Genomic DNA, 17961 nt, shown 5'->3' on the forward strand with positions numbered 1-17961 from the left:
GGGAGTAATACTGAATTGAAAAGAATATTGTCTCTTAGTCTGCCTTTGTTGGAGCATATCATCATTGGTTGCCTTTATAGAATTTGATAAGGCTTTTATTTCTGTCCATAGTCCTGAGCTTATCGCTCCGCAGTTCTGTTGCCTATAATGAGCAGTGCCGGGAGATGACGGGCATTGTCCACTCTTTCGTCCGCGGAGATGACCCAGAGGCCGACATCTGCCCACTGTTCTCTCATAAACTAATTATATCTGCTCCTGTTTGGGGCTTTCTCATGTCTCATGACTCTACATGTGACGTCCTGGTCAGGCTTCCTCCTTCTCTGGTGTTTGCTTTCCAGCTCTAAAATGACGAGCTTATTGAGCATATGGGTCATCTTTCAAAATGCACGGAGGTGCATTTAAAGCAGGCAGTGCTGAAAGAAGCATTCAGGTCCTTGTCTTAAGTACGAATACCACACTGAAAATACTCCACAGCCAGGAAAGTTCTGCGTTCATGAAAAAATCAAAACATAAGTATTAATCAGCAAAATGAAAAGTTCTCATTCTGTAGAAAAATGGACAGTTATTTATTTTGTATATGAGGTCTTTGGATTAATAGTTGTTTAGGGCTTAGCTCAACTGCTTTATACACTGTTGGGTAGTTTAACCTATGCAGCAATGCATCATACTCTATTAGATCATCATGTTTGTAGCTCAGAAAACAGCCCTGTTTCCTGCTTTGTGACACCAGTTAGACATACATAGTGTATCTGTTTGTAGTGGAGTAGAAAGCACGGGCTAATGTTTGCCTCTGAAGTGCGGTGGAGTGGAGGCATGAAGAAGCGTAATATGCTATAGAAACATTCATGTGAGTTAGCCTTCGCGTACTTTAATACCTCAGTCCAGTGGTCAGCTCGAGGCTGCGTGAGTCTGCAGCTTTCTTTACGTTCAAAACACTGAGCTCTCAACCGGTGACAAACAACTATGTAAATCTGCAGAATTTTTGGCTGTCATTTGTATGTTTGTTTGTTATTGTTTTGTCTTTTTCTAACGAACTACTGTTATACTGTTACTAGCGGAATATTATCATTTATTTAACGATAAGCAGGTTAGTCGGTTTTTATCCATACCTCCATCATCAGGTTAGTGTGGACTCGACAGCTTTTTACCCAACTTAATCCCTTTGTGTTTTATTTTTCCCTCATGTCTGATGTTTCTTCCTTCTGTAACTTGTCACCCTTTCCGAGATTTAAATAAGGTTTCATCATCACTCTCTCCATCACGCGCTCTTTTGCTCCATTGGTGAGAGAGGATGACGCGCGACATGTACCTGCGAGGGACGCGTGCGTCTTGCCGGCCGGGCATGCGGCCTTGGGGGACTGATGATGGGGATGCGGATGCCATGGCAACAGGCCGATTAGATCCAGACCTTTATATGCGCATTTATTTATTTAATATTGTATTTGCATGCGCTGCGCGCCACTGTGGACGTGCCGACCCGACCCCTGAGTACTGAGTGAGAGTGAGAAGTGAATTGCAGCTCTAAACTGGACTCCACTGGCTCTAAGTAGTCTGTGAATGAACAGTCACCTTAAACGCTCAACAAGTTGTTTTATTTTCTAAGGAGGCTTCGGGATTCATCAAAGCGCGCGTTGGAGCATCTTATTCTGTTGAGATACAGAGACGATTCATCTGTCCTCGGTGCCTTCCAGAGGGAGAGGACACCGCTGTATCCCTGCAGTCTGGACACAATGTCATTGAAAGTCTGCAGATGTAGGATTAGACGGCAGCGGCTGCTTGTGAGAGAACACAAGCTTTCGGGCGTCGGACTCTGAACACCTGACCAAGTTAATTCCGGCATCAGCTTTACAAAATAGCCATGTTGTAGAATCGCTTTTCTTTCCTCTGGCTGTCTGAGCGCTTCAGTCACGGACAGGCGACATTTCGGCGCGTCTCCTATCACGATGACTGTTTTTCCGCTTCTTTGTTGAAAATGACAACGTGCTGCCGATTCCGTGAGAAAATGGGCTAGATTTGCCGTGAACTGGCTTGTTTTCCGACGTCATGTGTGTCCCTGTCCGTCTGCTTTTGTGCGTGCGTGTTTCTGTTGCGTGTCAGAATGAATCAGTGCGCTTCGGAGTGTGAGCGCCCGTGTGTGCCGATTATGTGCGTCCCTTATGTCCACTAACAAGCCATCCCTCCCGACAGAGGATCAAGTGTCCTTGTCATTCATCCGCGGATGAATGTTCCCCACTCTGCCACCTTACCGCTCACATCACCTCTTGCATAATGACATATGTAGAAAATAGCAAGATTGGGTGATTAGCCCTGGACATATAGGCTACGCATACAGGACACCGACTGCCAATGAGCGACAAGCCCCGTCATCTACTAAAGACCGAGAATCCGGTGCCAATATGACCGGCGTCGGAGCACTGAGGGCGGCCGTGGAGAGGAGAGGGAGGGCCTCTGGAGCAGAGCAACGTTTCAAGGACGAGGAAGGAGGAATGATACAGAAACATCTGTAGGAACAAACGAGACTCTTGAAGAAACGGGGAAAAGGTGAAGCTGCTGGGGTCACTCCGGCGGAGTGAAGGATTTAATGTCCGGATGGGGCTTTTTCCAAGGGCACTGAGGTAAGCATGGCCACATCTGCGAAGAGAGGGCGGGGATGTGAGCTGTCGGCTCCAGGAGAATGACTGGAGAGACACGGACCACTTTTCTTTAGCGCCTTCAATTTACAATTAAGATTGACATTGACATTCTCACCTATGTAGGCCTAATCTCGACAGGTCAACTACACTAAACAATAGTTTTCCTGAGGGGGTGGGAGTTACAGATTAAATTCGCCCTCCCCTCACTATCCTCCTCCTCCTCCCTGGGTTGGGATGGATGGCGTGGCTGGAGGTGTGGGTACCCCCGGTAGCGCCGGGGGGTCTGGGGGTGACAGCCTCCCCAGACGTAACGGAGGGGACTCAAAGCGGCGCAGTAAGGGCAGCCTGCCCTCTCCGGGCTACAGGCTGTCCCAGGCCTCACTGGAAGGAGAGAGGGGCTCCTTTGGGGCAGACACCACTTCCTTAGGTGGACGTGGCCGTCGCCTCTCCATCATGAGCTCCTCCACCAGGGACGGCCTTCCCTTCCGCTCGGCAGGCACACCAACCACCCCGGTGCCCCTGCCGCCTCCTCCGCCCTCCTCCACCTCCTCCTCTGCCACAGCCCACCCTCCTCCTCCGCGCTCAGTAGGCTTTGCCTCGTCCCGCGCCGCCCTGGCCTCCACCTCCTCCACCGGGACCGGAGTGATGGTGGTGGCCACCGGCCAAGAGACCACCACCACTACAACGTGCAACACCACTGCTGCGGGGACCCCCGAGATGGTGGGTCAGTCTGGACTGGGTGGGTTTGGCATGGGGCTGGATGGGGAGGACTACAGCACCTCCAACCAGAGCACCTTCATCCAGAGACAGTTTGGAGCCATGCTTCAGCCGGGGGTCAACAAGTTCAGCCTGCGTATGTTTGGATCCCACAAAGCTGTGGCGCTGGAGCAGGAAAGACTGAAATCAGCAGGAGCGTGGATCATACACCCTTACAGTGACTTCAGGTATGGACACACACACACACACACACACTCACAGCATATGTCTAGTTACACTGATGTTGGTTTGTAAAATAAATGCCACTTGTAGCACATGAAAGGCACATAATGTTCTTCTAGTAGAAATACAGATCAGAGAAAGCTGGGATTGTGCTCACTTGAAGCATAATGATGGATACTTAAGCAGAGGGAGGAAAACGCAAAGAGAAACGGATACATTCAGCAGCCACTTAAGTTGTTAACAAGGGGAATGGTGAGGAGGACAACTGGGAGGAGAGAGAGAGACATGCAGGAGGCTAAATATATATTACTGGGGACACAACAGAAGTGTGTAGGAAGTGATGTGAGGGTTAGAGGAGATGCAATGGGTGCCTCTGGAGGAAACAGGGTATGGAGGCAGACGGTGCACAAAAGGCTAAAAGACAGTATGACAAAAGGGGAGTGGATGAAAAGTCCTCGGGGACACCATGAAGCCAGAGGGAGAGGTGTTTGCGGAAAGGGCAGAGTGTGGTGACAAGGACAGGCACCACGAGGCAATGGCAGGTCTCCATTTGTACAATTGTGAGAGAACAAATATTAGGCTGAGTGCAGCCTACTGTTTCCAGAGGTAATAGTTGAACTGTCAGAGGGTGGCAGAGGTGAGGAGATGCAAATTAGGAGGACAGATTTAGCCAGGAGGCGTTCATGCTGAACGGAGAGCAGCGAGAGATGGCTTCCATGTCAGTTAGGTAAAGTGTTAAGTATGTTTTCGTGTGAACAGTAGATGAACCCAGCACAGCGCTCCCTACTGGTGACTCCGTGGACTGGCCTTCTAGAACAATTAGAATCAATATCCAGAGGTGTAAATGACTCGCGGGGGCTGTTAATTTGGAAGTGAAAGACCCCCTGAAGATGATGTCAAACCCTGAATCAAATTCTCACGCTGAATGTTTCTCTGGCCTCCATTAATCGAGGCGAGTACAGGAGGGAAATTTTATCTGTCAACATGCAGCCAACTTGCACGCACCCTCAAATACTTTTAATATATTACGGTATTATGTACCAACTGATGTGTCAAATATCCTCGGACATGCTGGTCAATGGCTTGTTAGAGAGTCCCAAAATATGCAGGTGGACAGGAGAGGGAGGGACAGCATTCATAATCTCTAGACAGACTGCAGCAACAATGGATGACTTGATCCCCCAGGCTCCTGGCCCACTTTTGTCTCATCAGCCACTTACACACACACACACACACACACACACTTACCACAAGTCATTTTGTATTGTCTGTCAACTTGATGATCACTTACAAGTGCTAGTTATGAGTTTGCTCACAGAAGAACGGATCAGTGAGGTCAGAGAGGGGTGGAGGGAAGGATGGATGGAATGAATGAAAGCCTTCGGTTGGTTGAATGAAATCTCAGTCCCTCCTGCACTTTGTTGATATTCATGCAAGATATGTAACGATGGTAATAGCCCTAATTATCTCGTTGGAGAATCACAATTGAATTTCGATCAATTATGTATGACGCCCTTTAATTATGCAAGTTGAGTATGCATTATGCATAATTCAGTCATCTAACTTTTCAGTTAAGTACCTGCAGTCCGGAGTCTGCAGTCCGACATCTGAAGGGGAACTTTGTGAAGCTGGAGCAAGAGAGGAAAAGGAGAGACAGATTACTTCTAAATCCCCTTCATGTGTTTTTGTCTCAGTATTGACCTTGAGCACAAGAGTCCGCGTGTGCGGTAATATGTATGCTTGTATGTGTGTGTGCGTGTAAGTGTGTGTGTGCGGTCTGCCTTCACTGAGCTTGCTGATAAGCTCTCAGACCCTTCACCTCATTAAGAAAAGAAGTGTTGCTGCAGCACCTATACGAATACGTGATGAGAGGCAGAGGGGGCGAAGGTAATTCATACACTGAAGGTGGAAGAGAGGGGATGTAAACAGAAAGACGGGCGGCTTGGCTGTCGACACAGATGAGTCGTGTTTAGACAGGGTTGGTGGCATTACACATATAGTTAGAGAGATTTATTATATAATAGCCGGTTGCTGTTGTGCTTACTTGTCTGTACGTCTGGAAGGGTGATGGGTGGAAACTTGCTCAGAGCTGACATCTGGCCAGCCGCAAACAGGGAATCAATCAGAGGCCGCTTGGGAGACACTTGGCCTCGATTACAGTAGAATTAGTGTTTGGTTTGACAACAGCTGAGCAGGTAGATGCAGGTCACTTCTCCTGCAGCACCTGTTCATGTTCAAAATGGCATACTGATGAGGCCTTGGAGAGGAGCTTTGATTGCATTTGCAATTCCTATTTGTGCGGTGAGAGTGACTGTGAGTATGTGTGCAGTTCATGAGTACACACTAGTGTGCATGCATGTATTCCTGCATGAGCCACACACAATACACAGCCAAGTGTTACGTCAGTTCACACTTGGGAGATCAGAAACCAGGCCTTGTCAGGTATTTACCCAATGACAAAGCTTCACATTGTTTTTAGTTTGGATCTGATGTCTTCTCTTGTCTGTCTGGTTGTTCTCATTTGTTTGGGCTCAACCCAGCTGCCACATCTCAACGACTGCAGCAAATCCTACTACACAGAGGCTGATTAATGTGCACTGGCATGTTCAATGTCATCCATTAGCTTACTCAGCAAGCCTAAAACACTACATCTGTGCAAGCTGTCTGAGAGGAGAACATCATCATCTGTGTGCATGGATGAGTTTACAGACAGGTATGGAGAAAAACATCATAAATATCATCATCATTTCCTAAATGATACCTACAGCATATGGAGCAGAGGAGGGCTCAGAGCCAATGTAGAAATACTCTGACATGTAGGATAAAATTGAAATACTCAAGTAAAGTACAGGTAGACCAAAGTCATACTTCATTATCCATTATTCTTTTTTGTCTTTTCACTCGAATAATCAGTTTGGTCCATAAAATGCCAGCGATCCACAACCCAAAGACATTCAGTATAGAGGGCAAAATCCCAGAAGCTGTAGATAATTATGGCCCTTTGTTTTTAAAGAAGAATTTAAGGTGATTTATCAGTGGTCAAAATTGTTGCGGATGAATTTTCTGTCGATCAAATAATTGCCTGATAGACAAATCATTTCAGCTGTGGTACAGCATACAACAGCAAACCAAAGTCTGTGTGTTATGAGAAAGAATATTCTGCACCTCAAGAAGTTGTGGTCAGGTCACATCCTCCATTGAGCACTACTGTTAAGCACTGAAGTTTGAACGATATTTTGGACAACCTCGACAGCCAAAGTGCATCATGATGTGATTTACAGAAATGTGCTATGACAAAACGTCTCCTCAAGGTCAATGATAAATGTCCAACCCCGTCAACCACAGCTACAGAATCACTTTGTTGCTGTAAATAATCTCTGTATTTATTGCCAGTGATTATGAAATGATACATCTGTCAGTATAAGTGACAAAGTCAGGCAGAATTGTGTGTGTGTGTGTGGAGCAGAGTGATGACTCATACTTAATCTTCATCAGTCTAGCAGTAGTGCCACACCATGAGGTTGTGTTACTAAATTAGCGCTCAATAGCAATCGACCACAGAGCTGTAAGTGTACTTTCTCACAGAAAGTGTGTCTGTGTGTGTATGTGTGTGTGTGTGTGTGTGTGTGTGTGTGTGTGTGTGTGTGTGTGTGTGTGTGTGTGTGTGTGTTCAGAGGGAAGAAGAGAAGATAAAAGAAGAAGTGAGGGATTGATATGGGCTAAGGTGATGGATAAAGGGATTAGGAGGAAGAAGACATAAAGATGACTCGAATCATCTCCAGATGATTGCATCGCCCCTTCTGTCATACTTTAATCACTTGCAGCATCCCAGTGATACATCTGATTTGTCATATTTTATGAGGGGAGAACGTCATCCATTAATACCACCCAGCATGAAACACAGATTGATGAGGCCTCCCAAGGTTACCAATCACTTGTCTCCCTCTCTGTCTGTCTCTCTCTCTTAATTCAGTTCTGCTCCGGTTCACAGATATGAGAAATAAAGGACGTACTTCATGTTGCCAAGGCATGTGCAAAGGAAGAAACTGTCTTAAGAGAAACATTAGTATGTACCACTTCTGAACGTTGAAACGACTACAGCAGAGAATTTGCACTTCTTTGCATCCTGGATGATCCCCATGTTATTATACTCACTGTCTGGGTCCGTGGATTTAACAAAAGGGGCGGGGAGGAGGGGGTTATTAATAAGAATAACTTAACATAAGTGTATATAAGGAAATGAGCTATAAAAGAATTAACATGAAAGAAAAGTTGGTGCTGCTTGCAGGAAAAGTTGGAAAATCTATTCTTTATCCTTTGAAGGACTGCTCCACTGAATAATGGAGAATATTACTCACACGGTAAAAACAGCAGTATAATGTTTTCAAGGTTATTGCAGGTTAGGCTTGACAGAAAGCCTGTGAAGCCTGTGAGGTTCTAATTAAAACACATTCTGCAGATGCATCATGGGATATTGTAGAATCCAGTGTTTTCGGCGACTGACTCATACTAGAGCCCAAAAGTCTGCTGCTTCTCTCTCAGTAGAGGAGAATGGTTAGGGTAGACTGTCTCTTTATCTTCCTATTGCTCTCTTAAATCAGTCAAATAGCCCAGGATTTATTGGCATGAAGATATCTAGAGATATCAGTGATAAAGTTCAAGTAAATATTGAATACAATCAACCTCTTGCAATACAATCAACATCATGCTAATAAAAACCTTCCGAGCATTAACATGTAGTATGGATTTGGCACACAGCAGATTACAGTGTGCCAGCATGCACACTTCCAGGATCGTAGCTGCTAAAGGAATTCATTCCTCATTAATTGTGTGATTTATCCCTGTGCGTTTCCTCCAAAACTTCCGTTAAAAATTCAACAGCTTAACAAACATCAGAAAATAAAATGGATGGATATCCTTATCACTACAGAAAACAATAAAACACAGTTGAACAACGCTGTCTTTCTCTGTCTAGATTCTACTGGGACCTGCTGATGTTAATGTTGATGATGGGGAACTTAATTGTACTGCCAGTTGGCATCACCTTCTTTAGAGACGAGAACACACCCTCATGGATCATCTTCAACGTGGTATCGGACACACTCTTCATGGTCGACTTGGTTCTCAACTTCAGGACTGGCATCATTAAGGAAGATAACACTGAGATATTGTTGGACCCCAGGTCAGCAGACGCATTTGTGTATTTGTCTTATGTGTCACGAGGGTCTTTGTTTATGTATATGATCTACAATATCAATAGAGCAGCTCTGTCACCATAAATTTAAATTTGTTCTTCTGGCCATCTGCTGGGTTTGTGTTCAAACAATCCATGTGTGAGATGTGAAAAGCTGATGTGCTGCCAGTGACAGAGCTTTGTTCACTTTCCAGTTCTGTTCCTACTGAATATTGATGAGAACTGATTTGTGGCAGTCAAAGGTTGGAATTCCACATAGCTTGATGGCTAAATTATGAATGTCACTGGTCTTCCATCCTACTCTAACTCAGAGCGATCCGCCAGAACTACCTGAAGAGCTGGTTCCTCGTGGACTTTGTGTCATCCATCCCGGTGGACTACATCTTCCTCATGGTGGACAGTCTCGACTCAGAGGTCTACAGGACAGCCAGGGCGCTGCGCATCGTCCGCTTTACCAAAATCCTGAGCCTGCTGCGACTTCTTCGCCTGTCCAGACTCATCCGCTACATCCACCAGTGGGAGGAGGTGAGAAAAACACACAGACAGAAGGGAAGCAGAGTCAAAGGGAAAGACCTGTCTGTGTGAAAGAAAGCAAGATCAAAATTCATTTCATATGTAAGCTGTAACTCCTCACAATCCTTCTACATACAGATTGGCATTTAAATTTCAATTTGAAGAATTTTGGAATAAAATCCTCTCTCCATCCATTATTTATTGACCCCGCTTGCATCCATTTTGTCCCCCACTGCTCCGCCTCAGATCTTCCATATGACCTATGACCTTGCCAGTGCCATGGTGAGGATAGTTAACCTGATTGGCATGATGCTGCTACTGTGCCACTGGGACGGCTGTCTCCAGTTCCTGGTCCCGATGCTACAAGACTTCCCTCCTGACTGCTGGGTTTCCAAGAACCTGATGGTGGTGAGTCTCTAACCTGCTATCTTCATGTGCTTGAATTTTTAATATATTTCAGTGAATGATTTTGTTGTCCAGAGAACAAAAAAGAGGACATGACATTCATTTTGAGTTGAATGAAACACACAAAGCACCATCTCAGCTTGTTTGAACAGTGTGCACAATATTTATTTCAAACGAATGCAAATCATGGACTCAAAAAACGCTCGCTTTTCGTTATCTGTGTTTGTGCAGAGTGAGGGTGTTAATCAGATCTAACATTGTTTGCTCCTTATCTGTGCTAATTGGCTTGTGCAGTGACACGTCCAGTTGGAATAAGATTGACTCTCATCATCACAAAAATAAAAAGATTTTCCAATTAAAAACCTCAACAGAGATCAGGTGGAGGTGCGAACACACGCAAACAGTCGAAGGCCTAGGGACCTGCGGGAGATTCTGTCACGTGCATGCAGACGTACGGACATGGATGCAGATGATAGCGCTCAGATACTCAGCTGTATGAATAGCTGACTCATGCCTCAATGGTTGCCAGGGTGACTGCTGCTAAGCAAGCTGATGCTGGGATTTTCCCCTGAGAAAGTCCCAACATCCATTGGACCATTAACATCTTAGTATAATTGGGCTCAAACACAACCTAATACAGAAGGGCGCACACACCACACACACACACACACACACACACACAGAAGCTGGTCTTTTTATTTGTTGTCTTTAGAGCATTTATTTAATAATGCATGATGTCCACCCTTTTATTTTCGGTGTGGTTTTATACATTCTGCAGCCCCTTTCATTTGAGGCAGAGCGGGTTTTGACAGTTAAATTGCTCTGCTGCTATATGTTATGATCTCAGCTGTATTTTCTGAAGTGGTGTAGCTGAGCGCCTCTGAGGGGAAAAAAGCTCCTGTAACCTGACTAAAATAAGAACAGTTCAATATTGCAGCGCTTCTTAATTAACACTCCTTTTACTCCTCCTGTCACCCTCTCTGTCTGTCTCCCACTCACAGAATGACACATGGGGAGTGCAGTACTCGTACGCTCTATTCAAAGCAATGAGCCACATGTTGTGCATTGGGTATGGTGCCCAGGCTCCAGAAGGCATGACTGATGTGTGGCTCACCATGCTAAGTATGATCGTAGGTGCCACCTGCTACGCCATGTTCATCGGCCACGCCACCGCTCTCATCCAGTCACTGGACTCCTCACGACGACAGTACCAGGAAAAGGTGAAACATGACGCTCATCCATCTGCTGCCCGCATCTTTTTCTCCTGTGATACTTCTTATAGTTTAGACATTAAACTGAACTGAACTGAACTGTTTTCTTTCCTTTAATCAATTCATCTTTTAGTCTATAAAAGATCAGTAAGAAATGCTCGTCTTTCCAGGATCTACTCTTCAAATTCTGTGTTTTGTCTGACCAAAAATTCAAAACTTGAACACCAAATTACAATGATAAATAAATATAAGTATAGATATATATTATACACTACTGCATTGACTGATTCAGTACAAATTTTGAATGGCTTCTGTGCTTTCATGGCAGTATATTCTGCAAAGCTATAACCAGTGAAGGTTTGGTATTCTTGCTTGATTAAAGACAATCTGGGCTGAACAATCGTCCAGCCAATAAACGTCTCAAGATGATTAATTTGATTGGTTAGATAGGATTTATTGATTCCCAAAGGGGAAATTCAAGAAACAGTATTTATTCTACTTTGATATAACCCTGACACTGTCCCTCTCTCAGTTCTATTGTTTTTTTCTTGTGAAATATTAATATTTCTTTCAGGGAAATCATTTTGGAGTGTATACAACTTCTGAGCTGTGTCCAAATCACTCACTATTTACCACTGTGTAAAAGGAACACACTGTCTGAGTGTCAAATACTGTTATATCCACTATCCATCTTCCAAATTTTCTGTAAAAGCGAACGTGCCGCGTGTTTGTGTGCAAATCCCTGACCTGTGCGAATACGTGTTTCTGTGTTACTGCAGTACAAGCAGGTGGAGCAGTACATGTCGTTCCATAAGCTTCCTGCAGATGTTCGGCAAAAGATCCACGAGTACTATGAGCACCGCTTCCAGGGCAAAATGTTCGATGAGGAGAACATCTTGGGAGAACTCAGTGAGCCACTTAAAGAGGTAACAGATTCACAAACACCAACACACATGCACTTACAAAATGCAAATGTTCTGTCCTCCAGCGAACCCGCCTTCTTTTTCTTCTCTGTTTATCTCTTTAGGAGATCGTCAGCTTTAACTGCCGCAGCCTGGTGGCTAACATGCCGCTGTTTGCCAATGCTGATCCTAACTTTGTGACTGCCGTGTTGACAAAGCTTCGCTTTGAAGTATTCCAGCCTTCCGACTTCATCATCCGTGAGGGTACAGTTGGACGGAAGATGTACTTCATTCAACATGGACGAGTTAGTGTGCTGACTCGTGGCAACAAGGAAACCAAGCTGAGTGACGGGTCTTACTTTGGAGGTGAGACCATGCAGAGTAGTCTAGATAGTTCAAGTTGTACTGGAAGGTAGTGGGGTAGAAGGTTCTTGCTGGGATGTAGAAGATAAATCTGATGGTGATACATGTTTGTGCACAAGTATATGCTGTAGGGATAATTTATCTCATAGCTTCTCTTGCTGCCTTTTGTCTTTTTCCTCTTTTCTCCTCATTCTGTTGTGTCTCCTCCCACATGCAGAGATCTGTTTGTTGACTCGTGGACGGAGGACAGCCAGTGTCCGTGCAGACACATACTGTCGTCTGTATTCCCTCAGTGTGGACAGCTTTAACGAGGTGCTGGAGGAACACCCGATGATGCGGCGTGCCTTTGAAACTGTTGCTGTTGACCGATTGGACCGTATTGGTAAACAGTGGATTATCTGTGCAGTGACTTGCTGTTTTTCCAAATATTTGCAGTTATCCCTCTAATTCTGCTAAATTTCACAGGTGTTTTGTCCTCATCTGAAAGGTCAAAATTGATCTGAGAAAAGAATGTGAAAGAAGTAAAAGCTAAGATAATGAAGGATGACCACTGTCTTTAGTGTAGAACAGAAAAACCTTGAGGCTAAAACTTCAGATGTGTGCCTCGTGTTCAGTAGACAATGTAGCCTTGCGCCATTGAACGCTGTCATGTTTTCTCTCCTCTTTCTCCACTACAGGCAGGAAGAACTCCATGCTCCTGCGGAAGTCATCCCAGGGTGGTTCTCTGGGGGGCAGTATGGGTCGTGGTGGAGGCCGGGGTGGAGGGGGTCCAGGAGGTGCAGGAGGGCTCGCGGCAGGCAGTCTGGGTTCCTGTGACAGCATGCTGGTGCAGCAGATTGTCAAACATGACAGCATGCCGGCCATGCAGGATGCCATTGCGGCTGCTGCTGCTGCTGGAAGAGGCGGAGTCATGGGAGGGAGTGGCACGGTGTCTCCTCGGCCACGCCCGGTTATCTGGGCACCACTGGTTCATGCCCCCCTGCAGACTGCAGCTGCCACCAGTAATGTAGCCATTGCCCTCATGCACCAGCAGCAGCAACAACAGCAGCAGCTCCAGCAATTGCAGCAGCAACAAGCACTTGGAGGTGCTTTCTTCCTGCCCTCCCCTCTTGTCTCTCCCTCTCCCTCCTCTTCTTTCCCTCTGTCTCCTCCTCGTGCTCCTGTGTTACAGCCCCTCCGCCCGTCTGTGAGCTCCCTCATTGGGATGATGGCAATGGGAGGGATAGGTGGTTTGTCCCCCAGAGGGGGATTCCCTGCCTCTCCTTCAACTATAGGCCCTCCTGGTGGTGTGACATCACCCCCTGTAACTAAAACTCCACCCACACAAGCTTCCTCTGTCTCAACTTCTGTCCAACAAGGAAGGACTCTTCATTACAGCCTCCGCCTGCAGGCTGATCATCCCACAGTGATGGCTGGATCACTTGGAACCCCAACAGGTGGAGGGCCACCAACTCCACCCCTCCACAAGGTACCTACCACCAACTGCCCTGCTACCTCTGGTGCCACATCAGATGGCAACACTTCTGTGACGGCCCAGCAGGGAGCAAAAGAAGCTCTGTTACGTCATGGAGGAAACAGCTGTCAGGGTCTCGCAGCGCTGGGCAGACTCACCCAGGAGGCCAGGCTGCTGTCAGCCTCGCAGCCCACTTTGCCTCACCGATCCTGGGTTGGAGTGCAGCCTCACCCACCTCTCCACCGCAAGGCCTCTGGTGGTAATTTGCTAGCAGCTCCTTTTCTGGCAGGGCAGTTAGCCAGGGGAGGAAGTGCAGGTGTGCTGACCTCTAATGCTCCAGTACAGCCAGTGACAAGCATACCATTTAATGCACAAACACAAGCACAGCCCACGGCCACATACGCACAGTCTGCCCCTCACACGGCCTCTGTACACACACCTACAGCGGCTCATGTGCCCTCTGCAGCTTCTTTTCCATCTTCCTCTTCTCCAAAGCAGACCCCACTTTCCTCCGCTAGCCCTTCACCCACCCCCTCGTCTCCTACGCCTATACTCTCCCAGCCACCTCGTCCTAAACCAATCCCGGTGACTCCCTCTAGTTCCTCCTCTCCTCCTCCCTGCTCCACCCCTTCTTCAGCAGGAACACACCCACTGACGCTCTCATCAACTCCTCGTCCCAAACCAATCCCTACACCCTCCCCACGCTCCTCTTCTCCGTCTCCCTCCTCCACACCACCTCCATCTTCTGTTTCTACTCCGGTTCCGCTACCTCAAACTTACGGGCCCAAGTCCTCTCTTATCTCCTCTTCTCCCCCTTCCTCCTTGGTGACCTCTTCCCCAACGCATCCTCAGAGCCCCCGAGCCAAGCCATCCAACACACCTCCTTCTGCTTCTCCCTTGTCTGGCCCCAATCCTGCACCAACCACAGTCCCTTCACCAATAATGACTCCCACTCAGACGACCCGCACCCGCACTTCTACCCCCTCCCAAACTCCTACGCTCACACCTGTTACTCCTACCCAGACCCTCACCTCGTCACCTTACCCCTCCATCATCCCTGTTACTTCTATCCCCTCCCAGAGTAAATCCCAGAGTTCAACCCCTTGTCTCCAGCCTTCTGTCTCCAGCTCAGGCAGAGGCCCCACCTTAAGCCAAATCCCAAGACAGGCCACTCCTCTAACCCCGACGCAAACTGCTACTCCTTCCCCAACACCGGCTAGCACCAGTTCTCCTACTAAAGTTACTTTCTCAGTTCATCCTGTGAAACAAACCTCTCCTGTCGTTACTCCAAGCCCCATTCCATCCTCAGGTCATTCCATCAAACCAACCTCAGCAACAATCCCATCCTTAACAACTTCTGCAACGCTGAGCTCCACTAGCTCCTCCTCTTTTACTACCACCCCTTCCTCCACCACCACCACCTCTCCTAGTATCCAATCTTCCTCTGTTCATCCCCCAAAACAAATGCCAGCCACCACAGCTGCCCCCACCCACTCCTCAAAACTCAACATACCCCCAACCCCTGCTCAGACCTCTCAGGCATCCACCACTACACCGACCCAGCCAGCACATGCAGCCAGCCCTGCCAACACGACCTCCCCTAAAGGGGGTAAAAAAGACCCTCAGCTGACACTTGCCAGAAAAGACTCAGAGGGACTAAGACACAAACTGCCCGCCAACATGTAAAAACGAAGAGGAAGAAAATCTCATAGGACAATCTGACTTGTGTGGCAGTGGCTGCTGCTGTTTAGCAGAGCCATGGATATGCAGAACTGTGTCAGAGCTGGACCCAGACATCCAACGAACTCATGAGGACAGGACAGGACATCTCGTTTGCATTCACTCTAGGATGTGATTGTCTTAGAACATCAGGTGTTCATGTGACTCTCAACCAAGCCACTGATCGAGGAGAAAGACTGTGGAGTGGTTGGTGCAGGCGTTGTTGGTGGAGTCTAAATAAACATCAAAATGTAAACATACATATCTGTGTTAGTGATTGTTGGAGCAAGCAGGGGAGCTGTAGTGGAAACAGTAAAATGGGATGAAAGCAATAGCTGAGAGTCAGGAAAAAAAAGGAGTTTATGTGAAAAGTCTCCATTTTCTTGACAACAGAAACAGCAATATATGTAAAACATTTAAGACTCTCATAATGTGACAGGAAATGACCTTGAAAATAACAATAAATGTGAGAAAATAACAATCTTTATGCTGTTTGGAAGAATGTCCTTTGTGATGTTGGTTTCAAATGCAGGCAGTAGAGCAGACACTTCCTGGTTTCCAGCTCCAACTTCCTCTTGCCTCCCATTTTGCACCAAAGTGTAATATTTTCTCATCATCATAATAATAATACTTATAAGGATATAGAGTTTAAAAATCACTGTAAAGTCAATACTCATATGAATTTGAATAATTAGGAGCAGTCCACTGGTAGTTTTTGTTGTCCCTGGTGTGTGGTGTTTAGTTTTTGAACAAAGACAGAACTTTTAAACCTACATGTTCACTCTGACGACTTCTGTAAATTGTGTTTTTTGTGCGACACCCGATACTCTTCTGCTGTGCACTGTGGCTCACTTGATTTCGTTCCACCCAGTTCCCTGTACTGTAAATACGTGCCTCTCTGTGGGTCTGTTGTGTGCTTCTTCACTACTCAGTCTCTTAGTCTTTCATCTCTCGTCTGTCTCGCCGCCTTTCATCTGATTTCACAGCTCTGGTTGCTAACTGTTTCTTTGACGCTCACAGACTCTCTCGCTTTCTCGCGGTTTGCCCGACACGCTGCTCTTTGCTGCCATCGGCCTCATGCTCAGTTTGCTCTTCCTTCTGTCGCCCTACGACACTGTTTCTGCGCCATTTCCAGTGATGTTTGATGTTTTGTGTGGGTAGCAACAAGGCATTTCTGTCTTAACCCCCGATACCATGTTGCCTAGACTATATATTAAAGGACCAAATGTTTTTATTTTTTATTTATCACAGCTTTAGCTTTTGAAAAGACAAAATAGCTAATAATGCCGTTGCAATGATGATCTTGAGCGTGTTGATTATGTTTTGACAGCAGTGATGATGATGATAATATTCTCGACAACCATGATGATGATGATGATGATGATGGTGTATATCTGGTACGAATAAAGTGGATTTAGTTATCATTTTGTTGAGTGTGGTGAGGAAATGAGCCCTTTTTGTGTGCTTGCACGTGTGTTTTTGTCCTGTGTACATGTATATTTAAAATGCTGTTGCATTAAAAACAGGTAGGATCATCAAAGTACAAATGTTGATTTTTAATTCATACTTTTGGAGATTTGCAGACTGAGTTTCAAATGTGGAAGCTTTTAGTTTGAAACTGTTTAATTTCAATAGTGGTACAGTTCTGCCTCGAGTAATTCCATTTTTTGTTACTTTATTCAATATTGCATTTTTTAATCCACTTAATTACTACTTAATTAGTAATTACTTAATTACTAATTACTGATTCAATACAACAATACAAAAAATAATCATCTAATTAATTATGATATGGATTCAGTTAATTGTCAGTATATAAAGAACGGTAAATATATGAGATTTTGATCAAAGGCCCAGTGTATAGGATTTAAGTTTTAGGTGGACTTAGGTGGATTTACAGCTCTGCTTACTTAGTGTTTTATTGCCTGAGACTCAAATTTGTCTTGAATGATTCTTTTATATCTACAGAGCAGAGTCCTCATCCATAAGGTCCGCCAAGTTGCACAGCCATGTTTCTACAGTAACCCAGATGGGACAAAAAATAAACACTGACTTTATGCATTTTTTTTTCCACAGCCACCTTGATGCCACAAAATCCCTGTGTACTTGACCTTGAATATAAGATCTCTCTTGTTAGTTGTCAAAAGCTAAAATGTTGGAAATCACTTGCTAAACTTTTTTAAATGCCTTGTAATTTATAAGCTTATCATATGTTTTATTTGTAAAATATTAATCTAAAAATGAACTACTCTGGTAGCGAAGTAAAAGGCACAACAATTCCTCCTGAATTATAGTATATAATAGTTAAAAAACAGCAGGAAAATGAAAATATTCAAAATAACCTTAACACTATACTAAAGTACTGCATGTGACTAGCACTGTTTACTTTCTACAACTGTCATTATTGGTGAAGTTTTTTTGTATCTGTAATTTGAGTGAAGTGATCCTTTATTCTGCATGTTTCCTTTTACTTTAGGATACTGAGCACTTCTGGAAACTCAAGTTGGACTCGAGAACGTTCGGTGACTCAGCTTCAACGCTGTTGTGTGTTAAAATAACCCGCTGCGTGAGCGACCGGTCAAACAGTGAAGAACTGTTTGCCCTGCATGTGAGCGTCTTGGTCCCAGCT

The 17961-nt window shown here is 45.5% G+C and overlaps 1 protein-coding gene across 1 annotated transcript; it reads left to right on the forward strand.

Moving 5' to 3' along the window:
* Positions 1-60: 60 nt before the first annotated feature.
* On the forward strand, positions 61-16819 carry LOC124065379 (potassium/sodium hyperpolarization-activated cyclic nucleotide-gated channel 2). The gene is made up of 9 exons (XM_046400728.1): positions 61-3577; positions 8548-8754; positions 9078-9291; positions 9526-9687; positions 10686-10904; positions 11675-11821; positions 11923-12163; positions 12378-12542; positions 12838-16819. Exons 1-9 carry the CDS (start codon positions 2868-2870, stop codon positions 15297-15299), a joined length of 4527 nt encoding a protein of 1508 aa, XP_046256684.1. The 5' UTR covers positions 61-2867; the 3' UTR covers positions 15300-16819.
* Positions 16820-17961: the final 1142 nt, after the last annotated feature.

Source organism: Scatophagus argus, chromosome 9, assembly GCF_020382885.2.
Source record: "Scatophagus argus isolate fScaArg1 chromosome 9, fScaArg1.pri, whole genome shotgun sequence".
NCBI classification, from domain to species: Eukaryota; Metazoa; Chordata; class Actinopteri; family Scatophagidae; genus Scatophagus; species Scatophagus argus.